The 26281-nt window shown below is 40.8% G+C and overlaps 2 protein-coding genes across 3 annotated transcripts in view; one reads left to right on the forward strand and one right to left on the reverse strand.

Moving 5' to 3' along the window:
- ints7 (integrator complex subunit 7) overlaps window positions 1-19196 on the reverse strand; it is a 57968-nt gene extending 38772 nt beyond the window's left edge. Inside the window, exons 1-5 of the mRNA XM_041213765.1 lie at window positions 19044-19196; window positions 15841-15970; window positions 15594-15740; window positions 14701-14838; window positions 7855-7901 (exon numbers count right to left, since the gene is read on the reverse strand). Coding sequence (XP_041069699.1) covers window positions 7855-7901; window positions 14701-14838; window positions 15594-15740; window positions 15841-15970; window positions 19044-19137 — 556 coding nt within the window. The 5' untranslated portion in view covers window positions 19138-19196. The remainder of the gene's footprint in view (window positions 1-7854; window positions 7902-14700; window positions 14839-15593; window positions 15741-15840; window positions 15971-19043) is intronic.
- The window catches only part of dtl (denticleless E3 ubiquitin protein ligase homolog (Drosophila)), a 168827-nt gene that overhangs the window by 116033 nt on the left and 26513 nt on the right, over window positions 1-26281 (forward strand). The window contains exons 1-3 of one of the 2 annotated variants that reach the window (XM_041213767.1): window positions 19284-19369; window positions 24845-24967; window positions 25623-25721. In XM_041213767.1, coding sequence (XP_041069701.1) covers window positions 19321-19369; window positions 24845-24967; window positions 25623-25721 — 271 coding nt within the window. In that variant the 5' untranslated portion in view covers window positions 19284-19320. Of the gene's footprint in view, window positions 1-19283; window positions 19370-24844; window positions 24968-25622; window positions 25722-26281 lie in introns of those variants that run through there. The other variant, XM_041213768.1, reaches the window with a different exon arrangement.

The following is a 26281-nucleotide window of genomic DNA, read 5'->3' on the forward strand; positions in this document are numbered from 1 at the left end:
ACACTTGCAAACATTTTTGAAGTGGAACTTAAGCTGTCCTACTGGTCATCTCATTCTGGATATCTCACCATACAGAGAGTCCTTGGGTACACACCCCGCATGATGTACGGAGCAAATGAAGCCATCTCTGTTTGATGAGTGGCGAAATGTTGTGGCAAACAGAGGGCCAAAGGCTAAACTGTTGGGATTTTGAAAATGCAGTTTTAACTGAATTTAGATTTTTTTTTTTCCAGGGGTGGGTACAAAGGAGGTAGGGTTGGGGTTCCAGAATGATGCAAGGAAGTGTTCAGAGATGGCTTTATCTGTGATTGGCACAATGGGACCAGCAAGATCATGTGAAATGGCAAGATCAAACAGGTATCCATGATATTTGTGTTGGGAAGTTTGCATGGAGGGAGGAAGTTAGGAAGGCTAAGAGGGTAGTGAACTCAGCCTTTTGGTGCAGAGGCTGAGGGAGGAAAGCAGTAAAGATAACTCGATAAAAAGTTTATCATATGTGGGAGAGCTGTACAGCAAGATGATTTTGAATGAGAGGTGAGAGGGGTGAAATAAGGCGAGATGCTCAAAAGAGGAGAAAATGGCAGAATAGGGGATTAGGCCAAGTTGCAATTTGGTGATAACTGCAGCACTGGCACTGCGACATTATTGATGGGGCACATGGTGGAAGATATAGCCAGGCAAGGAGGTTTCATTAAGGGGAAAGGTGTCATCACCCCTCAGCCAGGTTTCCCTCAAGGCCAAGATGTCACTGCAATCATCCACAATAAATTCATGGATGACAAGGGGCTTGCTTGCAAGTGAATGGACATTGTGGAGGGAGGTGATAGAAAGGTGTTAAAATTCTCCGCTCATTCACTGAGTAAAGGAAGATGGGTTTACTGACATAACTCAGAACACAGGCACAGACTCCCCTTGCCTCCTCCCACACAGGTGGAAACTGGTTCTTATATTCTTAAGAATAACAGCTGCTCTCACTTACAACTAGAGCATGCACATCATTGTAATAGGGTTCTTCTAACAGGGTGTGAAAGCTGATCCACTGGCAAAGCCCACAAGATCAGTGGTGGGAGGGGCGAGTTGGACGAGAGGGAAGTTGCAAGGTTAGCCCCAGTAGGCGACTGGGTAGGAAGATCGATGAGTGTGGGATGTGGCAATTGGAGTTGCTACTCATAATTGGTCAGCACCAAGTGCCTTGATGAGCCCTTCAGAGGATGCCAAAAGAGGCACAGAGGGAAGCTGTGGACTTGTCTCCAAGAGGGAGTTAAACCACTGGATCCGTTAATCACATATGAATAAGCCATCAATACAGTCTTTGGGTTTTTGGTTAATATGCTTTCAAAAGGGCTAGCGTTCTGTGTGAATCTAAGTCTTTTAACTCCTGGTGCTGTTACTGGTCAGAAAGCATCCAAATTAATAATTCAGTACACTGTTTCATTATCTTATCACAGCCTCAATTCCTGAAAATGTACCAGGTCAAGTGGCCCTGTGGCCCAGCAAACACTAAGCAAGCAATCAACACAAGGTACTTCCCTGATGAATGCTCAGATGTTGCCCATGTCAAGAGTTCTCTCCCTTGCTAGCTTTGCAAGATTGGCCTATTGCAGGGCTAGCTTACGTGAAAAAGGGTGAATGTGTATTTACATAGACACATTAGATAGCAAACATGGGTGCCTAGATGAGTCTGTACCATATGCCTCCTTTGATATTACTTTAAACCTCCTTTGGAACCAACAGAAGGCTCCTTCATCAGCACCTTTCAAACCTTGGAAATATATCGCCGTTCCTTCACTGTCACGGGTCAGAATCCTGGAACTCCCTTCCCAACAGCACTGTGGGTGTACCCATACCTCATGGACGGCAGCGGTTCAAGAAGGCAGCTCACTACCACCTTCTCAAGGGCAACTAGGGACGGGCAATAAATGCTGGCCCAGCCAGCGAAGCCCATGTCCCTTGAATGAATATAAAAGAGATGGTTAGGTTGCAAGTTTTTATAATTATGAAATCCAATGAATAATACCCTCAACAATATTAATTCATGCCTGCTTTGTAGCTTGAAATTCTTATGATTATAGATCCATAGACCGTGATCAACATCCAGCAAGAGGCTGATGAGACAATCACTGAAGTACAGATATGCACAGGGATGCTGCATTTTTCAATGTGCGGTGACCCATGGAGAGGCACTTCAGGAAAACCGGATGCTGAGGAACACTATCCCCATAAAACTTAATGCAAGAAATCTCTAGTGGCTTTCGGATGGTAATATGAATCTTTTGGGTCTGTGAAAACTGACTAATCCCCAAGCAAACTATCTGGATGCGTGGCAGCATTTCAAATTTTCCATTTCAATAATTTGATCCCTGGTTTAAACTGGAATTTCTTTCTCCCTGCAGTTTCTACCACCAACCCCACCGTTCCCAAAAACCAACACTTATGTAACTAAAAAGTATTCAGCCTTTCCTAATCAGGGTGCATTCTTTATACAGACTGATCTTGTAACCAATTTATCCAAGCAGAAATTAATAAGCAGCTTGAATATAAAGAATCTAGCATTGAGGGAATACTTAATGAGCTGCTGATTTGATGTCTGAGGCAGACTGGCTTAATGAGAGGCATCTCTAGTGTAGATAGCAAGCCACACTAGATTATGATTGCTGGGGCTGCAGAAGTGTCACAAAAACATTTAAACCTGGCTGTGCTTTGCTGTAACCTGCGCGATGATGTTACAAATGCAGGTCCATCTTAAGATACCTACTGGACTTCAGTGGTTTCAGTACACCCCATAAGCAGCCAGAGTGTCTTACTTTTATGGGAGTTGACTCATCCTGTCATATGTCTATTGTATAATCATCTACCTCAGAGGCATAACAATAACACCTCCTTAAGATCTGCAGTGGATATTCACATCTTTCACACTTGCATTTTTTTAACTGAGTGCTAATTTAGGAATTCAGCGGAGGTGGGAATCTCTGTTAAATTTTTCTTCAAGCTATAATTTGGATTAGCAGTCAGACTGACTTAGAACTTTAAAACTGTAAGCTAGGTAAGAAGCCTAGTTAATGGAAACTGCCTGGCAGTGGCAGTTATGTCAATCAACAGAAAGTAAATAGGTATTAATCACTGTAGCAGGGAGCTAACAGCAGTTGCAACTTGGGCATGAGTCATCAGCTCTCTATATAAGCAGACAGGTTTTGCTATTGCACAGCATGTGACAGGGTCAGAGTGCGACCAGGTATGAGTCTTAACTTGGGAAATTGGTGCATGGTGGTGGGGGATTGGGGCTTTTTATATCTTCTTTCCAGCCTCTAGAAGCTGTTGAGTATTCAAAGTTTTAATTCGGTGAGCAGGTAGGTGATTGGTGAGTTTTTAAGATTTTATCACTCTAAATCTGGGCAGTGGTTTAAACTGGTACTGGGGAGATAGGGGTATTGCATTAAATTTATAGCTTAGCTAGTTATACTACTTGGTAAAACTACAGATGTCAGGTGAGTGATATTTCAAACCTTTAACCTAATTAGTTAAAGTAAACATAATAAAGACGGCAGGCCAGGTTACGTGTTGCACCTGGAGCATGTGGAAACTGGTGGACACCAGTGTGATCCATGGCAACCACCTCTGCAGTAAGTGTCTGCAACTTGAGAAACTTTGACTCAGAGTTGGTGAGATGGAGTCTAAGCCTGGACACTGTGATGTATCAGGGAAGGGGAAAGTTATCAGGACACTTTGTTCCAGGAGGCAGTCATACCCCTTAGGGTGCTTCAGATTTGGTTTGTGATCAGTGAGGAAGGTGTGACAATGAGTGAGGCAGATATGAGATGCAGAAGGTTGCACTGGAGGAGCCTCAACCCTTGCAACTGTCCAACATGTTTGAAGTTCTTACAGCCTATGGGGGTGAAAGCAAGGTCTGCAAGGAGGATGAGCAAACTGAACTTGGCACCATGGTAAAGGGAGCTATTCAAGTGAGGGGAGTAAAAAGGAATGCAGTGGTAGGAGTCTGTATAGTTAGGAGGATAGATTCTGGTCTTTGTAGCCAAGTGTGCAAATTCTGAAGACTGTGTTGCCTGCCAGTGCAAGTGTTAAGGAGTGGGAGGGAAAGGACCCATTGGTCGTGGTTCATGTGGGTACCAACAGTATAGATATGACTAAGAGGTTCTGCAGAAGTTGTATGAGCAGCAAAGGACTAAATTAAAAAGCAGAACTATAAAAGTAATAATCTCTGGATTGCTACCTGAACTGTGAGCAAATTAGTACAGGGTAAATAAGGTTAGAGAGTTGAATGCATAGCTCAAGGACTGATGTGGGAGGAATGGGTTTTGATTCATGGGGAGCTGGCATCAATAAATCAAGCAATAATTGTGGGAGATTTTAATCTTCAAATAGATTAGACTAATCAAATTGGCAAAAGGAGCCTGGAAAGGGACTTGACGGTGCATTTGGGACAGTTTCTGAGAACAATATGCTCTGGAAACAACTAGGGAACAGGTTTTTTTACAGCTGGTAATGTGTCTTGTTGAAAAAAAGAGATGTGATGTCAAAACTTTTCATCTTGCACCTATCAGGGCAGATGCAAGAACGCCAAATTTCAAATGGAGCAACAAATAATATTGTATTAGAAAAGAGTTCTGTTTGGTTGGAAAGTTAACTCTGATTGGTTAAGGTGTTGTGATGGAGAATGAACCAGGGAACTATTATCCCCCACTCTTTTGTTTAATTCAAAAAAGGCACAATACCTAGACATGTACCTTTTGTCTGTAGAGGACAGGTCCCTGTGCATACATATATACAGCTTCTAGCAAGCACAGGTGAGCTGCATTGCGAGCCTGACCGATAACCTTAAATTGTTTTGTCAGTGTAATTTTTACCACACCCAGGATTGGTCAGCAAGTGCTATGTAATCGTGGAATCACATCTAATGTTAAACATTATATTCTGAGTTTTGCAAACAAGGGCTGGTTGAGTATGGTCAGCACTCTGCCTATTGCAAACAACCGACAGGACATGCTGTTTGACATGATCCGCCAGTCATTGGAATGTACAGCCTAACTAACTCGCATTGCACCGGCACTGGAATTCATAAGCCACATTATTAATTTCTGTGGTAGGCAAAATGCCTATTTGGCTTGATGGCAGTTTTGCATCAGTGGAAAATATCATTCATGTTGCTACTGCACTGTAGCAGCATGAAACAACTAGATTCATACAAGACTCAAATTTTTGAGAAACCTTACCCTTCCGGGGTAATTTGAGTAAACCGGCCACATTTCAGGTCTGTAAATGGCAACCTGAGGCCCATTTTTGAGCATGAGTGATATACAGTGAACAATGATCTGATCAGGGTAGTCATTATCCCACGGGATAGCTTTGATGTGCCCTATTTTGGAATTAAGCTTACACAGAAAGCAAATGGCCAGGCCCCTAACTGCGAGTTTGCTGACAAGGCCAATCTTGTAGCGGGTAGGGCTGTAGAAATGGGTTCTCTACTACTGTCTACTGCAAGCCTACTTTCACCAGTCAATGTATGCATTAGGATTCCTACAGAATCTGGAGATTGGGAGTAAATATATTCATAACAATTTAAGAAGCAATATTCTGGAAGTCATGGATCTGTGTCTGATCCAGGACATTGATGTTGCTTCCTGAAATAGCATAGCAATGTGCATTTGGACCACAATCAAGGGCAGCAACTGACTTGAAAAACATCTTGTTTTAGCAACTCCTTAAAGTTGGGTGAGTCTTTGGAAAATAACCTCTCTCAGCAGGATTGCTAGCACTCCACTCCACGCTAAACTGATTAGATCTGTAGTACAACTGTTGAATCTGCATTGGATACTGTACTAGGGTTCTTCTAAATTATCCAATTTAGGATAAGATGCCAATAATTTGCACATGTTGGTATAAATAATCATCAATAGAGATACAGTCATGAGGAAATCCATGAACACCACCCAATAATTCTCAAACTCCAGAGAAAGGCTCGACTCTGGGGTCAAACTTCAACAATGCATCCATGGACAATTTATCACTGTACTCCCAGTTGACAATCCCGCCATTCCCACCACCGTTCCCAGCTCCCAAAGGAAATCTTGTTACCAGTTGACTTTAGGTGACTAAGAATGCTTTAAACCCGGCCACTGGATCACTAAAAGCTACAAGGAGCTAGCCTGTCACACTGGATGGGTGAAAAATTCTTATTGATCACCATCAGTCTTGTTCAGGCAGGCAACCCAAATGTAAAAGAAAAAAAATGCAAAATCAGTTTTGAGTCTAAGCATATAAATTTATCCCTCAAAATTTTAGATTCTCACCGTTTCATATGAAAGCTGTCTCCCACAAGAATAAAAAGCAAACAACGTCTTCTGGTCTCCAATTATTTCTAACACCCACGTCTTTCTCAAAATGGCTCTCATGTATGATATTCCTTTATTGAAATGTTCAATGTAAAACAAACAGCATTTTCAAGAGCACAAAGAAAGACATGAGTCAGCTTGCAATAAGTCAGAAATGAGAAATGGGTTCCATTAGAAAGGAGTTACAACATAGAAGAATAGGCTTGGTGGTGTGGAAGACTTACTTCAGCTAACAGTCTTCCCACATTTGCTGTAGGCATGCAGCCATGTTCCCAATTGGTGGGAGGAAGGGATAGGAAAAAACAAGTAGGCTTAGGCCCTGCAGGCAGAGGTGAAAGGCCCAGGCCCAGAAGAGAGGCAGCAGGCTGAGTAAAGAAAGGGAGTGAACATGTTGGCTGTGGAGCAGGGAGAAAATGGAGTATTCAAGTGGTGGAGAGAGCATAGCAGCGAGAAGAGTGGAGTGCCAATTGGTTTCTGGTCATCATGTGACTACATTAATGGTCCCTGGTAACCATGTTATGAATGAGAGGTTTTATGAGATGGATACATTTAAATTGTCTGTTAATTTAAGGTACAACAGAATGCCCTGGAAAAAGGATGGTATGAAGTTGTACTGGACTATGCCCGGCAAAATCCAAGCAATGGTTGCCATGGGAACAGGGGCCTAGGTTAAGACTTAACAAAACTACATGCCATATTTCATTCCTGAATAGAGAGAGGGAGGGGGCAGGGGGATGAGAGAGAGGGGGAGGGGACGAGAGAGAGGGAGAACGGGAACATTGTTTTTTTGCCTAGTGCAGACTTAGAGACTCCTAGGCAGCCTGATTTTTAAAAAACCTGGACAGAGGATAAAGGAGATAGGAAAGCAGCAGCCATTGTGAGCGGCAGGGAAAAAGCCATTCTCTGCGAGCTACCTGGTGGAATGCTTGTGAATGCATGTTCTCTGGGTGAAGAAAAGGAGCCTGCAGAGATTTAAGGTCACTGACAGATTCGCTGTGCTAAGGCCAGGACAAGCATTCACCGGAGTGAACCTTGTTGCTGTAGCACATAATCACTGGACATTGTGATTCAGTGAAATGGGGAGAAGTGAGCCCATGGAAGCTGACTTTCAGCTGTTTCCTGTAAATTCTGTGATTCTGCAGAGAGCGTGCTGTTCCATAAGTATTCGGTGTTGGATTATTGCTCATACTAAAACACAAATAAAGATTATCTTTTCTGTAGTTTTAAGCATTAGTTGCCTATGAAGTAATGTTTAGTTGATGATGTTGATTTTAGTTGTTTGTTACAATAAAAGTCTTAAAACTCAATCTTATCATGCGATTCCTTTAAGTTGATCACTGGGAATTCAATTTTTTTTTGAAGCTATCGGTCTCTACAGGGGTCATAACAATCACACAACCGATGCGATGCATGAAAACATAAATTATACAGGCTTTTGTTTTAAAATAATGGATAGATTGGAGAGGTAATAATAACTCTGAAATTACATTTTATTTTGAAGTCTTACCTTCAATCATTTCACCAACCTTGTTGCAAATTCCTGCGGCAAAATCCCTGGGGGGGTAGGGCAGGGAGAAACAAATGGAAACACACACTTTACAATTTTGAAAATGAAAATGCTGAAAGTAACACAAGGATTCATTTTAATTCTTCACAGTTTTGGTTACTGTTAGTCAGTTTCCAAAGAGTGCATGCAGGCATTTAGAATGGAAGAGTAGATGGTTGTGTACTTGAATTATTTCTATACCTTGGTTCCAAGTTTCAAAACAATACCATCAAAGGGTCATCGATTTGAGATGCTGCCAGACCTGGCAAGTCTTTCCAACGTTTTCTGTTTTTATTTAAAACAGAAGTGCACGAGGGTGGTGGTGGTGGTGGGTGGGTGTGTGTGTGTGTGTGTGTGTGTGTGTGTGTGTGTGTGTGTGTGTGTGTGTGTGTGTGTGTGTGTGTGTGTGTGTGTGTGTGCGCGCGCCAGAGAGCTAACAGCAGGACTTCCTCGTTATCTCAATTGGATATGGTGTTTTTGCATGTGCTCTGACATCTACTTCTCGTTAGCTAAGATCCATGCTGGACAGTGAATGGTCATTTAGGTGTCATACAGCAACCATCTCTTCATAATGCTTTCAAATGAGTAAAACTGTACATAACAATTAAATATTAATCAGCATTCCAAACTATGACAACCAGTTCAGATTCAACATCTGCAGGCTTTAATATTAAGGCAAAATACTGTGAGTAGAACTCTTAAAATGAATGTAATCCTTGCCACAATATACGCTTCTTAAATCCATGTACGGAACACAAATTGAAGTCCAAACTATAATAAGAACCTCAGAATTCTTTGAAAAATATGATAGGGTACAGAGGAAATGCAGTGGAAGTGGTTTATACAGACTTTCAGCAAGCACCTCATCACTAAAAAATATAGAGCACTCTTCACATTTTCACATGCTTAGTCAATGAATTACTTTTGCAATGCAGTCATTGTTGTTACATAACAAAATGGAAAGGTCAATGGAATTATTAATAATAGAAAATGGTTAGAGAACAGAAAACAAATGATGAGATAAAGCTTTCATGGACTGTAAGATAGGAATGAGTCGTGTTAACAAGGGCTTGTGCCAGTGCTGCTCTTATTGCAACATAAATGATACCGATTTAGGAACTGAGGAAACAATATTGATATTTTCTGATGATGACAAATTATGAGTTTGGATGATAAATTGTAACAAGGAGTGCGAAAGACTGCAGGTGAACATAAATCGGCTAACAGGTTGGGACAGTAGTTAGCAGATGGAGTTCGCTTTTTTTTAAAAAAAGCAGTGCAACATATTTTGAGGGTAAAGATAAAGAATTAAAATGCAACTTAAATGGTAATATTCAAATTGTAGTAGAGGGGCAGAGAAACTACAGATGCACAGTCATTAAAAGTGGAACTCTCAGCCACAAATTACTGAAGCAAAATATGTTTAAAATGAATTGAATAATTTCTTGAAACAGACTTTTAAAGGATAAAGGGAGTGAGGAGAGTGGGATGAGACTGGATGGGTTCTGTCACAGAAACATGAACACAAACTTCATAAGTCATGGCCTGTTTATGTATTTCACAATTATGTACCTTGTTATTCTAAAAATGAAATATTCTGGTTTTGTAGCGTGGTCTTGCTCCTGGTTTCAGTACAGTTCAAGATCACTCGACTTGGTACAGTAAGTCCTCACTATAAGTTGCCCCACTTGAAATCATTTCACTATAACATGGTTTACTCCTCAAGGCCTTTTTTGTGATTTACATTGCCATTTTCGACTTTATGTTGTCTGCATTGTAGCACACCCCCACCGCACTAAACTCTGGGCCAGTCGCCACCATGTTCTGAAGCTGCCGCTGCGTCACCAGAGGCCCTAGCTGTGGGCAGAGGCAGGCAGCAAGCAAAAAGTTGAGCTGAAAGAATGCTGTGGGTGAGACATAGAAGCTGTGCTACTCAGGGCTTCTTTGGGTGATTTAGTGTTATCTAATTTGAATGTATTTAGTATGTGTTATATTCCATGATTTATTTTGTTTTGCAAGTCATTCCAGCCAGGAATGCACTTTGCTGCACATGTTTCGTATAGAATTTCAACTTGTACATTGTTTTTTCCAGGCAAATGTCCAAAGGAACCTGACTCTGGCTTTAACATTGATTCCTATGGGATTCACAAACTTGTTTCACTTAAAGTCACGATTATCAGGAACGCAACCACAACTTAGATAGAGGGCTTGTGTAACAGTGAGCCTCAGCTTAACTGCAAAAACAGAAGTTTTCTCAAAACAACAATAAACAGCTGAAAGCTCTGCCTTATTTCACATTCATTTAATCAGTGAATTGTAACAAAAATCATTTAAATTTGCTTAACTGATCAAATTTTACTGAACTGAATTGTCAACAAAGCAACTGTATACTGAAAATTTTTAAAATCATTAAAAAGGAACCAATGGCACTTATCACTTTGTCTGGCAGCTGGTCATCTTTAATATGCCTGCCTCTTTCATTGCACAAAAAAAGTGAAAGACAACATGCTTAATAAGTGCAGCTACTGGTGGAGAGAGGTTACGCAGATGGCGTAATCAGGTTGAAATAAATTGAACTGTGATGTGTTAAGTTATTTTAATATCAGCTTGTATGGATTAATCAGCGAATGAAACAGAACAACATGCTATTTGGTCAATCATACCAACTCTTGTTACAGCTATCCAGTTAGCCCCACTCCCTTACCCCTTCAGAGCCCTAGAAATTGTTCCTCTTCAAATGTTTATTGAATTCCCTTTCAAATGTTATTGAAACTGCTTCTACTATCTTTTCAGGCAGTGAATACCAGATCACAACAACAAATTATGCAAGAATTCTATCCTCGTTGTCTCTGGTTCTTTAGCCAATTACATTAAATCTCTGTCCTCTTATTATTCCCCCTTCTGCCACATGAAACATTTCCTCTTTATTTTCCCTATCAAAGCCCTTCAGGATTTGAAACACTTGGCGAGAAACACACCTGGAGTATTGTGTACAGTTTTGGTCTCCATACCAAAGAAAGGATATACTTGCTATAGAGGGAGTGCAGCGAAGGTTCACCAGGCCGATTCCTGGGATGGCAGGATTGTCGTATGAAGAGAGATTGGGCTGACTAGGCATGTATTCACTGGAGTTTAGAAGAATGAGAGGAGATCTCAATGAAATGTATGAAAATGCTGACAGGGCTGGACAGACTGGATGCAGGGATGGTGTTTCCTCTGGCCGGGGTGGGGGCGGGGGGGGGGGGGGGGGGGGGGGTGGGGGGTGCCTACAAGAGGTTAGAGTCTCAGGATACGGGGTAGGCCATTTAGGACTCAGATGAGGAGAAACATCTTCACTCCGACAGTGCTGAGCCTGTGGAATTCTCTACCACAGAAGGTTGTGGAGGCCAAGTCACTGAATATATTTAAGAAGGAAATAGATAGATTTCTAGGCTCTGAAGGCATCAAGGGGTATAGGGAGAAAGCAGGAGAATGACATTGAGATAGATGATCAGCCATGATTATACTGAATAGCGGAGCAAACTCCAAGGGCCAAATGACCTTCTTCTGCTCCTATTTTCTATGTTTATTTGTTCATCTCAAACACTTTATTTGCCACTTTTATTTCCTCTTTCAATTCTCCCCATGTACTTTTTATACTCAGCTAGGTTCTCTACTGTATTATGAGCCTGACATTTATCAGGAGCCTGCATTTTCTGCTTAATTTTAACATCTATATCTTTAGTCATCCAGGGAGGTTTAGCTTTGAATGCCCTAGCTGTTCCCATCTTGGCAATCACAAGTCTGTACCAAAACTGCCTCCTATTTTGAAAGCCTCTCTTTCCTAATTTGCTGTTTTATCTGCTAATCTTTGGTTGCAAATCACCTGGGCCAGATCCTTTTCCAACTCACTAAAAATACTAAATTGGAGGAGGGCTAATTTCACATTTAATTTTCCTCGTTCTGTGCTATAATGATATTGTGATCACTGTTTCCCACATGTCCCCCCCACTGAAAAATGCTGTATTTACCCCACTTTATTTCCCAGAACCAGCATTGTTTTCTTCCTCATTGGGTTGGAAACATACTGAACAACAAAATTATCTTGTACATATTTCAGCAATTCCTCCCTCTCTTTGTTCTTTACAATGTTATTTTACAATGTATATTATTATAACTAAGACCCCATTATCACTGCTCTGCATTTCTTGCTTATGCCCGAAATATGCCTGCAAATTTGTTCCTGTACCACCTCCGTGCCATTTTGTGGCCTCCTGTCTATAATCAGATGTGTACAGGTCCTCTAGTGTTCTTTAGTTCCAACAAAATAAATTCAATCTTTGAACCTTCAAACACAGTCATTCCACTTCAATGCTACAACATTTAATCAGTAGTGTTGCCAACCAACCCCATTTCTTTCCCTTCCCTATCTTTCCTGGATGCTTTGCAACAAGGATTATTAAGTATGCATTCCAACCCTTGTTGAAATCAGGTCTGTTATTGTCACCATATCATGATCCCACATGGCAATTTGTGCACTCCAAACATAATACCATAAGATGTAGGAGCAGAAGTAGGCCACTTGGCCTATCGAGTCTGCTCCGCCATTCAATGAGATCATGGCTGATCTGATAATCCTCAACCCCATTTTCCTGCCTTTCCCTCATAACCCTTGATTCCCTTACTGATTAAAAATCTGTCTGTCTCAGCCTTGAATATACTTAATGACCTAGCCTCTACAGTCCTCTGTGGTAAAGAATTCCACAGATTGACTATCCTCTGTGAGAGGAAATTCCTCCTCATCTCTGTCTTAAATAGGCGACCGCGTACTTAGATTATGTCCACTGGTCCTAGGCTCTCCCCACAAGCCCCCTAAGAATCCAATAAGGTCGCCTCTCATTCTTCTAAACTCCAATGAGTACAGGCCCAACCGACTTAACCTCTCCTCATAAGAAAATCCCTCCATCCCCGGGATCAACCTGGTGAACCTTCTCTGGACTGCCTCCAATGCCATATAAGTGGGCCAAAATTGTTCACAGTATTCTAGGTGTGGTCGAACTAGTGCCTCGTATAGTTTTAGCAAGACTTCCCTATTTTTATACTCTATTCCCTTTGAAATAAAAGCCAACATTCCATATGCCTTACCTATTACCTGCTGAATTTGTATGCTAGCTTTTTGGGATTCATGCACGAGGGCCCCAACCCCCTCTGTGCTGCAGTTTTCTTCAGTCTTTCTCCGTTTAAATAATATTCAGCTCCTCTATTCTTCCTGCCAAAGTGCATAAACTCACACTTTCTCATATTATATTCCATTTGCCATATTTTTGCCCACTCATTTAACCTATCTATATCCCCCTGTAGACTCTGTCATCCTCAACACTTGCCTTCCCACCTATTTTTGTGTCATCTGCAAACTTGGCGATAGTACACTCATTTCCCTCATCCAAGTCATTTGTATATATTGTAAATAATTGTGCCCCCAGCACTGATCCCTGTGGCACTCCACTAGTTACAGGTTGCCATCCTGAAAATGCCCCCCGTATCCCAACTCTGTCCTCTCTTAGTTCGCCAGTCCTCTATCCATGCTAAAATACTAGCCCCAGCACCATGGGCTCTTATCTTATTAAGTAGCCTTACGTGTGTTACCTTATTGAATGCCTTTCAGAAATCCAAATATATTACTGGTTCCCCTTTATCTATCTTGCTTGTTACCTCCTCAAAGAATTCTAATAAATTTGTCAGGCATGATTTCCCTTTCATGAAGCCATGCTGACTCTGCTTGATTAGATTATGCATTTCTAAATGCTCTATTACATCCTTTATAATAGGCTCCAATATTTTCCCAATAACAGATGTTAAGCTAACTGGCCTATAGTTACCTGTTTTTTGTCTCTCTCCCTTTTTGAATAAGGGTGTTATTCATTGGCAGTTTTCCAATCCTCTGGGACTTTTCCAGAATCTAAGAATTCTTGGAAGATTACTACCAGTGCATCCACTATCTCTGCAGCTATTTCCTTTAATATCCGAGGATGCAATCCATCAGGTCCAGATGACTTATCTGCTTTTGGCCCCATTAGTTTCCCCGAGTATTTTTTTTCTAGTGATAGTTATTGTATTTATTTCCTCCCCGCTTTTGCCCAATGATTATTTAGTATTTTTGGTACGTTATTAGCCTATTTTACTGTGAAAACTGATGCAAAGTATTTATTCAACTCCTCTGCCATTTCCTGGTTCTCCATTCTTACTTCCCCAGCCTCATTCTCTCAGGGGCCTATATTGACTTTGGCCTCTCTCTTCCTTTTTATATATTTAAAGAAGCTCTTACTGCCCGTTTTTATTTAACTTGCTAGTTTGCCTCGCCTTTCTCTGCACTCGCTCCTTCATATTTCTGAACTATATTTTATTCCAATGATGTTTATCTCTCTCAATCCTCTGTGGACCTCGTTACTCTACTCAATGCTTCATCCTAGTGCCCAGCCCCCATGCCAATTTGTTCACTGATTTTGCAACAGCTAGAATACCTAGCCCAGAACCTGCAGATTACCAATACCAAATTCTTTCTGTAAATAAAACAACACAGCAAGGCGTCCTGGATTTGGCTGCCACTTCACAAAAATGATTGACCAACACCACCTACAGTCTCGTGAGGGGCACAGAAGCTACCCACTACATGCAGCAGTTTTGTTGATATTATCATATTTAAACATATGTGCCAATATGAATGAATATTCTTTCATCTTATCCAAATCAGAATTGAGATGCAATTGTTCTCAAACATCAGTGTTATGGCAGGGATAAATGTAATTTAAAAGTTCTACTTGTACTTACTTGGATTGTGCAGAAAAATGGGCAGCAGCAAAAATGGCAGCTTCTACTTCGATGTTATCATGTGAATCTAAACTCTGCCGAATGCTGTGATGAGCATTTTTTCTGTCAGGAATAATAGAAGCCATACTTCCCAGCATTCTGCAAAAATATAGAATCCAGTGAATCATACTTTCACTGATTAGGTACACAATGATTGACTGACACACTCATACGCTATCATGTGAATTATACAAAGTTGCAGATAACAAGAGCACTGCTCTTGTAAGTGCAATGCTCATATCATCCCAGGAGCGACCTTAGGTGGCTTGAAATTCCTTTAGGATATGCCTAACATATACAATACATAAGACAATTCTTGATAAATTCCGGTCAGTTGATTCTTATGAACACACACCAAAGGAATACCTGTTACATCAGCACTTAACATTAATCAAGTATATTGCAGATGAAAATGAAGATACACAAGGCAAATGACTGTTTATTGGACTAAGTACCAAGCTATAAGTCAATTAAAAGGTGTAGATGATATCAACAGTCAGAGCAAATCTTGATGGGCTTACAATGAAAAAAACTAAATTAAATTACCTTGAAATTACCCTATTTTAAAAATTATATGTGTACCACAATTTTATTCAGTTTGAGGCGTGTTTTTGCAATTGACTCCTGGGAAATCCCATGACCAATATAGCAAACACCTTGAAATAAATAACACTCTCAACAGATTTATTAATCATCACAGTTATAGAGGTCAGTGTGATTGTAGTGTTGTTTACTTACCAAATGTTTTTATAAATTTGATTCATTTATTTTGACTAAATATCTGTAAAGTCACAACAAATACTACTGGCTCAAAGGCACAGTTTGTTTTGACCCTTCATTGGAATTTTGCCTACCGGAGAGTGATAGCTCTGGCCACTGGATCATTGCTATGGATTACTGAGAAGACTCTCTTCACAAACTCGTCAACGTTCAAGATTTTCTCCAAGTGCTTTTCACTCTGCTGAGTCACCTTTAGTACACACAATCTCAAAAAGTTGTTTCTAAAGGAGGGAATCATTACAGTTAGTTAAGTCACATTTTTTAAAACAACTATAAAGGAGTAATTGTTAAAATACCCTTTCAAGAGATTGCAATGCTTACCCAACTCTGAAGATGTCTGCAAGTTTCAAAAAAGCAGAGTTTATAAGAATCGGAAATGGGTACTTTTGGAACAGCCTAGGGAAACGAACAACTGCTTCACACTGCTCACCAAGTTTCCCTGATCTCAGTCCTTGAGAGATAGGATACAAAACATCATGTTGAAACTTCAACTCACTGCACCATGTTTTAAGGTTTACTTTATTTATCATACATATCAGGTCGGAATCACTATTGTTTTTATTTAACATTTTTTGCACTTTTAAAAGTCAAAATTCTGAATCTTTCTTGGGAAGCAGGTAAAACACAACAGCTTTGTTTGTAGCAGAGTTCTATTTGCAAACAGTTCTGACCTCTATTCCTGGCTGCTCATTGAGCCATTCCTAAATAAAAATCAAAACTCACCGTATCGATCTATCCTCCTAACATTTTTAAAATTTATTGTAATGTACTTTTCACAATTAGTTTCAATAAAAAATACAGCATTTATTGAACTGTACTTCTAATATGTTTGTTTCTCAAATGGCAGATCCCAGCCCAAATGCAGATGCTTGGAATGAGATTCTCATGATTAAATGACACCATGAAATCCCACCCTCAAACAGTTATCTTCCATTCACCAATTTGTTTCACACTGCCACTCCTGGTTCCTTTGTATTAGTGTTGATTTGCTCAAGAAATTCAAATCTGCTGCAGTCTGTGAACACAAATTCCAGTGATCTCAGCTGATGGAAATTCTCATCCACAGCCAAGCTCAAAAAGCAGCAGTGTTAGCAAAGAGTCGAAAGTGGCAGTGAATGGCTCAAGAGAATATTGCCTCCATGCACTGGCAGAGTGGAAGAGAACCTTTGTGAATCAGATGGGTTTTGGGGAGAAAAGTGGATCAATTGGAGCAAGGAATGAGGAAAAGATAGGTGAGAAGAGCATTGCCTTCAACTGAGAAAGAGAAAAGCAGCACCTCTGTGAAAGTATTTCATGGAATAAAAGGAACAGCAGCAATGTGGATACAAAATTGGCTGAGTAATAGGGAACAGTGAGTAATGGTTAATGGATATTTTTCGGGCTGCAGGAGGGTTTGTAGTGGAGTTTCCCAGGGGTCAGTATTGGGTCCCTTGCTTTTCCTGATTGATATTAATGATCTCGACCTTGGTGTACAGGGAACAATTTCAAAGTTTGCGGGTGATACAAAACTTGAAAGCATTGTGAACTGTGAGGACAGTGCAGAACTTCAAAAGGACATAGACGAGTTGATGGAATAGGCAGATAGGTGGCAGATGAAGTTCAAGACGGAGAAGTGTGAAGTGATCCGTTTTGGTCAGAAGAACGTGGAGAGACAATATAAAAAAAAGGGGTGCAACTCTCAAGGGTGTACTGGAGCAGAAGGACCTGCGTGTATATGTTGCTAAGTCATTGAAGGTGGCAGGATAAGTGGAGAGAGCAGTTAATAAAGCATATAGTATCCTAGGCTTTATTAAGAGTGGTTTAGAGTACAAGAGCAAGGAGGTTATGCTGAACTTGTATAAGACACTAGTTAGACCTCAGCTGGAGTATTGTGTACAGTTCTGGGCGCCACACTTTAGGAAGTAAGTGAATGCATTGGGGAAGAGTAAAGAGATTTACAAGAATGATTCCAGGGATGAGAAACTTCAGTTATGAAGATAAGAACATAAGAAATAGGAACAGGAGCAGGCCATTCAGCCCCTCAAGCCTGCTCTGCCATTCAAGAAGATCTTGTGTTTCTATTTCTACGTTGCCATCTAACCCCGATAACCTTTGATTCCCGTGCTCACAAGAATTTATCTACCTCTGCTTTAAAAATATTCAATGACCCCGCCTCCACCACCTTCTGAGGCACAGGGGTCCAAAGTCACACAGCCCTCAGAAAAAAATTCTCCTCATCTCTGTCCTAAAAGAGTGACCCCTTGTTCTGGACTCAACCACAAGAGGAAATATCCTTTCAATAGATAGATTGGAGAAGTTGGGACTGTTCTACTTGGACAAGAGAAGGCTAAGAGGAGATTTGGTAGAGGTGTTCAAAATCATGAGGGGCCAGACAGAGTAGATAGGGAGAAACTGTTCCCACTTGTAAAAGGATCAAGGACAAGTGGGCACAGATTTAAAGTAATTTGCTAAAGCGAGACAAGAAAAAAATTTGTTCATACAGCAAGTAATTCACATCTATAATGCACTGCCTGGAACTGTGGTGGAGGCAGGTTCAATTGAGGCATTCAAGAAGATATTAGATGATTATTTGAATAGAAACAACATGTAGGGTTACAGGGAAAAGGCAGGAGAATGGCGCTAAGTCATAATGCTCATTAGTGAACTGTTGCAGACAAGATGGGCAGAACTGCCTCTTTCTGTACCATAGTGATTCTGTGAAGTAAGTGGTGAGCATGAAGTAAGAGGGGCTCTGTGGACTTAGGGGTGGAGAAACAGATCGATAGAGCCAATGAACTTGGGAGCGTGAAGAAGCATAAAAATAAGGCTGCTTTATTTGTTGCTTTAAATTTCCAGTCAGTGTTGCTTGGATTTGACACTTGAAATTGTGCTCATATAACAGCTTTGATGCATTTTTGCTCATAGCCCACTGCACAATATTTCATTTGGGAATTCTAGATCACAGGGTAATTGACTTCTATGATTAGTGGATTTGCAGTCAATTTAAATGAATATTCTAACAACATTTAGACCATGTTAGAAACCTAAAAAAAGTAAACAGAACAGATTTGCCAAAATCATCTGTATTATGGAAAGAAATAAAGCCATTCAGGATGCATATAATTGTTTATTTTTCAAGGTCAATTTGCAAATTGTGTGTCTTTTTAACCTAGATAGACAGTTTCACTCCTAATAACCAAGGCGGAGATATAATTTGCCGCTTTTCTGAAACTAAAAGCGACAAAATCAATTCGCATCCGTCAAACAGCGGCCGTGTTGAAATTACGTTTACAGATTGAAGAGTTTACACCCAGTTGTATTAGACCACCAAAGGCAGACTTGCGATGAGAATGAAAAACAAAACGCCGCTGCTACTCAGAGATGGTCTAATTCACCCAGATGGATATTTTACAGCCAACTCCGTGCCGCACTGGAAAGCATTTCCCGAGTTTGTGAGTGAGATGGGCACAGACAGGCTCTGCCGACACCCATATTAGCAACGGCGGCGGCTCACCGCTAAGCCCGGCAGTCACCAGCTCCGGTACCTTTATCCAGCTCCATCAGAGCCGAGTTCGCGTCCATCTCCTGCTCACCATAACCACCTTCCGACAGGAACGGCCTAGCAGCCGCCAACGCCATAACTACAACTACCTCAGCCTCAAACCACCACCTCCCAGTAATGCCACTGGAGCGGAAGTGATGGCGCGAGTTACTTCCGCTCGGCGCCCAATCAGCGCGCGTTACGTCTATTTGGCGGGAGGTTGATTAAGGGGAGAGCGCGGGAGTTGCAGTGGTTTAGTTCAGTGATACTGACTTTGCAAGATGTTGTTCCGCGCTGTTCTCAATAGCAGAATTCGCAATAAAACGCGGGGTGAGAGGCTACTCTACTTTTTCTATTAAAGGATTTTTTTTAAAATCGTGAGACGTTTGTAACTTTTTGTAATAATGCTTGTTTACATTTTATTAATCAGAATGTTTCTATAGTACCATGGACCAACTTATATTTAAATATAAACTTATCTCATTTCATGCTTTTCGATTATTAATTTTAAAGATACAAATTTCCTGAAGGTTAATTGTTTGAAGTGCATGTTTCAGTAAAACTTATGGTGACTATCTAATTATGTTGCAATATGTCGGTTCCAAATAACTGCACTAGTATTTTATTTACGATATTGGTCTTAATTGGTATTGGCTTTAGAGGAGAAAAGTTATTTTCTGACGATTTACAGTGTGTTGGGAGGCTGATAAGTCGTTGCGTAAAGTAACTAGGGTCAAGTTATTTCCGTTGGATATATTTGAATGAGTTTAATCGAGACTAGATGAATCATTTTTGAATGGGGACTAGCAATAAGTTTTAGTTTTTAACTTTGTTAGATATTTTCCGAACTGCTAAAAGGGAAATTACTTTTAAAGAAAAAAAAAGGAATCCGACTTGGATTAAGTCCTCTACACCTATTACCCCCTGTACTTGCTGATCTATATTGGTTCCAGGCTAAATAACGCCTAGGTTTTAAAATGTGTATCCGTTTTCAAATTCCTCCATTGTCTCGCCCCTCACTATCTCTGTAATCTCCAGCCCCTCAGCCATTGGAAATATCTGCACACCTCTGATTCTAGTCTTTTGAGCATCCCTGGTTTTAATTACTGCACCATTGCCGGCCAAGCCTTCAACTGCCTAGGCTCTCAGCCTTGAAATTCCCTCCCTAAACTCCTCCACCCCTTTCTTCCTTTTAAGACACTCCTCAAAACTTACTTTGACCAACCTTTTGTTTATCTTTCTTTATCCCCATATCTTTCTAGGTGTCGTATTTTGTTTTATAATTCTACCGTGCAATGCCTTGTTTCTCTATTATGTTAAAGCTCCTGTTTAAATACAAGGTGTTGAATCTGTTTGTGAAGAGACTGGAGAAACTTTAAATGAAAAACAGTTAAGTGGAGAATTAAAAGAGACGTTTTGTTGGAGACAAGCCATTTCTACTGGCAGTAGGTTGGTAGCTGAGGTGAATATTTTTTATCCAGTGAGTTGTGACAATTTGGAATGGATACCTGAAAGGCTGAGGCAACTTTAGTAAAAACTCTCAAATGGAAATTGGATGTGTACTGTACTTGAAAAAGGAAAATCCTTTGTGTGGGGAAGTGCAGAGAAGGACTAATTGGATAGTTCTTGCAAAGGGATGCTTTGGGCTGAATGGCCTCTTTGTGCTATAAGATTCTATGTTAGGTGTTATCACATGTTATATATATGTTTCATGGATATTTTATACATTACTTTTATAGCACACATTTTCTATCAGAGATATTCATTTGATACTTGAGTGGATGTGGAGCACTGGAGATATGATGCACCATAACAGTAAGGGTCAGGCTAGGTGGAACAGGGAGTCAGTCTTCTGTTAGTCATTTTTGTACGTTCCTATAATGAGCTAACTGATTTGTATTGCTATTTGAGTTTTGCCTTTCAGCTCACTATTTATATCTAACAGTAGTTAAATAGCGCAGAATGTTGCTGGAGGAAAAATTCAACTTGAGATGCCATATGGTGCAGGAATCCAACTGTTTTTATTGTGACATACATTTAAAATTGCTCCCCAGAGGCAATGTACTTCCACCTGATTCTAATTGGAACTGAGCTGCACAGATCAGAAAGGTCCCACATTATCTCTTCTCAACACAGCTTCATCTGAGTGCCGCAATCAACCCATTGCTGAATCTCATGGCTCAATGTTGAAAAGTGTAGATGTTGGATGAGAATGAAATTGAGATCAGCTGTGATACTTTTGGATTCGGGTATGGTTAATTGTCACTTGAATGTGGCTCTAGATGGCTGGCCTTTGGTGTGAGAAGGGACAAAGCTGAACAAAAATTTAACTCAACTAACTTGACTGAGTATTTCTCTTCAAATTTCCTTCTGGATACTGCTTTCTTGGTGCTTCATTTCTGTACAGACTACTGTAAATTTGCATATGTGGAATATCTGATGCATAGGAATTAGAAGCAGGAGTAGGTCATTTTGCCCTACGAGCCTGCTCTGCCATTTGGTAAGAACATGGCTGATCTAACTGTAGTCTGATTTTAAAAGCAGATACAAATTCATACACAAGATAAGTTGTAAAGGCAGTAATCTCTGGATTACTCCCAGCGTGTCACTGTAGTGAGTATAGGAACAGAAGGATAAAGCAGATGGATGCATGGCTGGAGAGATGGTGCAGGAGGGAGGGCTTTAGTTTTCTGGAGCGTTGGGATCATTTCTGGGAGACCTGTACAATTGGATGGGTTACATCTGAACAGGAATGGGATCAACATCCTTGTGGGGATGCATTTGGGGTGGAATTAAACTAAATTGGCAAGTTGTAAAAGTAGTTCAGAGGGGAGAGAAGTTGAGATGGAATTAAAGTTAAAATGCTAGAAAGTGAGTGAGAAGACAGAGGAAACATAGGCAAGATAAGAAAGAAGTGAGTTTAACAAGGCTAAATGGAATATATTTTAATGCAAGGAACCTGAGGAATAAGACAGATGAGCTGAGGGCATGGATAAGCACATGGGAGTCTGATGTCATAGCTGTGAGATTTGGCTAAAAGAAGGGCAGGATTGGCAGCTCAACATTTCCTGGTTATAGAGTATTCAGACGAGATAGAGAGGTGGATAAAAGAGGAGGGGTGGGGGGTTGCAATATTGATCAAGGAATCAATTAAAACAGAGAGGAGGGATGATATCTTGGCAGGATCATCAAATGAAGCCATATGGGTAGAAGTAAAAAACACAAAAGGAGCAAACATGCTGCTGGGTGTGTACTATAGATCCCCAAACAGTCAGGGAGAGATAGAGGATCAAATGTGTAATCAAATTTCAGAGAAATGTAAGAATAATAAGGCAGTAATATTAGGGGACTTTAACCCAGATATTAACTGGGATAGTTTTAAGTATGCAAGGTAGGGAGGGAGCAAAATTCATAAGTTGCATCCAGGAGAACTTTTTTAGCCAGTATGTAGAAAGCCCAACAAAGGGAGGGGGCAGTTTTGGACCTAATATTCGGAAATGAGCCCAAGCAGGTGGAAGGCGTATCAGTAGGGGAGCATTTTGGAGACAGTGACCATAACTCAGTTAGAGTTAGGATAGTTATGGAAAAGGATAAGTTTGGGCTGGGAATAAAAGTTCTAATCTTGGGGAAAGGCTAATTTTACTAAGATGATATAGGATTTGGCCCAAGTGGACTGGGAGCAGCTACTTGCAGATAAAACTGTGTCAGAGCAGTGGGAAGCATTCACAGGGCAAATACGTTTTTGTAAAGACAAAGTGGGGGACCAAGTCTGGAGAACCATAGATGTGAAGGGACATAAAGCTTAGGATTAAGAAAAAAAGAGAAGCTTATGACAGATACCAAGGGTTCAATACAGCAGAGTCCTTGGAGGAGTGTAAAAAGTGCAGAGGGGAACCTAAAAAGGAAATTAGGAAAGCTAAGAGAGTGTATGAGAAAGCATTGATGGGTAGAATAATAGAATAAAGGAAAACCCAGAGGGGTTTTTTAAATATATAAAGAGCAAGAGAGTACTGGGGAAAGAGTAGGGCCAATTAGGGACCATAGAGGTGATCAGTGTATGGACCCAGAAGATGTGGGTACAGCCCCCAATGAGTCTTGGTCTTCATAATGGAAAAGGACAACGCAGGTATAGACATCAGGGTGGAGGACTGTGGAATGTTAGAGGAAATTAACCTGAGAGAGAGGAGGTACTGGCGGTTTTAGCTGCCTTAAAAGTGGATAAATCTGCAGATGGGATGTATCCCGGGCTGTTGAGGGAGGCAAGGGAAGAGATATCAGGAGCCCTGGCAGTAATTTTCAAATCCTATCTGGCCATGTGAGTGCTAACATTATCCCATTATTAAAAAAGAGAGGAAGGGATAGACCAGGAAATTACAGGCCAGTCAGTCTAATCTTGGTGGTGGAGAATTACAGAATTCTGAGAGACAGAATATATCTGCACTTGGAGAGACATGGATTAATCAGGGATAGTGAGCATGGATTTGTTAAAGGAAGGTTATGTTTGACAAATTTGATTAAATTTTTTGAGGAGGTAACCAGGAGTGTTGATGAGGATAATACATTTGATGTGGTCTCATGGACTTTAGCTAGGCTTTTGATAAGGTCTCTCATGGCAGACTAGTCAAGAAAGTAAAATCCCATAGGATTCAAAGCAAAGTGGAACATTGGACCCAAAATTGGCTGAGAAGGAAGCAGAGGGTGATGGTAGAGGGATGTTTCTGTAACTGGAAGTCTGTTTCCAGTGGGGTTCCACAGGGTTCGGTGCTGGGGCTATTGCAGTTTGTGGTGTACATAAATGATTTGGACTTAAACATAAGGGCATGTTCAAGAAGTTTGCGGTTGACATGAAAATTGGTAGGGTTGTAAGTAGTGAGGAGGATAGCCATAAACTGCAGGATGATATCAATGGACTGGTCAGAGGGGCAGAGCAGTGGTAAATGGAATTCAACGCAGAAAAGTGTGAGGTAATGCACTTGGGGAGGGCTAACAAAGGAAGGGATTACGCTATGAATGGTAGGACCCTAGAAAGTACTGAAGATCAGAGGGACCTTGGTGTGCATATCCATAGATCCCTGAAGGTACTGGGACAGGTAGATAAGATGGTTAAGAAGGCATATGGGATACTTGCCTTTATTAGCTGGGGCGTAGAATACAAGAGCAGGGAGGTTATGTTGGAACTGTACAAAATGCTAGGCTACACCTGGAGCACTGTATGCAGTTCTGGTCACCACATTATAGGTAGAATGTGATGCACTGGAGAGGATGCAGAGGAGATTTACCAGGATGCTGCCTGGACTGGAGGGTCTGAGCTACGAGGAAAGATTGGATAAGCAGAGATTGTTTTCCTTGGAGCAGCGAAGATTGAGAGGGGACCTGATAGAGGTGTATAGATTGTAAGAATCATAGGGTGGATAGGAAGGCACTTTTTCCATTTGTAGAGGGGTCAACAACAAGGGGGTATAGATTTAAAGTAAGAGGTAGAAGGCTAAGAGGGGAGTTGGGGAGAAATTTTTTTCACCCAGAGGGTGGTGGGAGTCTGGAATTCACTGTCAGAAAGGGTGATTGAGTCAGAAGCCCTTGTAAAGTTTAAGAAGTATTTAGATATTCACTTGCATTGCCATAGCCTCCAGGGCTGTGGGTCAAGCACTGGAAAAGGGGATTGGTGTAGTCAGATCTTTGACTGGTGTGGACACGACGGGCTGAATAGCCTCTTTCTGTGCTGTAAACATCTTGAGTATTAACTTGTGCAAACATTTGTTTATTGTTTGTTCATCATCTTCAGTAAAATTTTAACTTTCCCATCAGAACCTCACAGCTACCCCTTGGAGACCCTGCTGCAATATTACCAATGCAATCAACAGGATGAACACACTTCATATGGTGACCTCGGGGTGCCAGTTCCTCCTTTTGTCTGCTTGTGGTCGACAGGTAAATTGACCTATGCACTTCATGCACACTTAGTGCATCTCACTAATTTTCTTTGAGAATAGACATTAGTTTGGGATCTTGATATAATCTGCAGTTCCAACAGTTGGAAGCTGCAAGTTTGATTGCCACATAACGTGAAGTTACAGCTTGATTATCCGAAGCAAACAATTAATGCCTCTGAAATGTTATTCAGTATATTGATGGGAATAAAGATGGAGAAATAACTAAACGATTCAAAATGCATTAGTAATTCAAGTATGTGTCTTCCTTTAATTATGTTGAGAAACAATGCACGTGAGTCAGTTGGACATTCAAAGTGTGGTGAGGAGTTTGAGTTTTAGTGCTGTGACATTTCACTCTGCCAGCTGTAAGAATTGGAGGTGTTATTTATTCAACATACACACTTCAGTTGAGAAATGTTTTGGATGGTATTAGAGTTGGCATCTGCCTATCCAACTAGAAGAGCCTCCATAAAATTGTACAGAGAGAATCATACTCATCATACTTAAATCTTAATATATGTTGATACAAAATTGGGGGATCCCTTCTTATTCTTCATTTGTGTAACTTAGTATTGATCTCCATGTGAAAAGGGCCATGTGCAAATGAGATATTACTGTTATGCTGATTGATTTTTAACATGACTGCTTTACAGCTGAGCAGTTACATCAGGTCCTTGGAGTTGCAAATGAAGAAGGTGTAGTCAGGCTGTATGATGCAGAACATCACAACAAGGAGGACCCAATTTTTCGAGGTGTGTGAAGATTTTGTTGGTTTGCTTTTTTTTTGACAGGGATGTTTCTAACTTTTGATAGTTTCACGCAACTATACTTTTCATTTTAAAAATGTTATCAATATTTTATAAACACAATCCTTCATCAGCAAAGTGATGAAGTATTGTTGACAATGCTATCAAGCAGCACTTTGGCAATAACCTGCTCACTGACATTCAGTTTGGGTTCTATCAGGGTCACTCAGCTCCCAAATTCATTACAACCTTGGTCAGAACATGGACAAAAGAGCTAAACTCCAGAGGTGATGTACAGTGACTACCTTGACATCAAGGCAGCATTGACTGTGGCATCAAGGAGCTCAAGCAAAACTGAAGTCACTGGGAATCAGTGGGGGATGGAAATTTTTCCACTGGTTGGAGTCATGCCTAGCTCAAAGGAAAATGGTTGTTGGAAGTTAATTATCTCAGTCCTGGGACATCGCTGTGGGTGTTCTTCAGGGTAGTGTCCTAGATCCAACCATCTTCAGCTGCTTCATCAATGACCTTCCCTCCATCATAAGGACAGAAGTGGGGGTGTTCGC

Source organism: Carcharodon carcharias, chromosome 2 (assembly GCF_017639515.1).
Source record: "Carcharodon carcharias isolate sCarCar2 chromosome 2, sCarCar2.pri, whole genome shotgun sequence".
In the NCBI taxonomy this organism is placed as follows: domain Eukaryota; kingdom Metazoa; phylum Chordata; class Chondrichthyes; order Lamniformes; family Lamnidae; genus Carcharodon; species Carcharodon carcharias.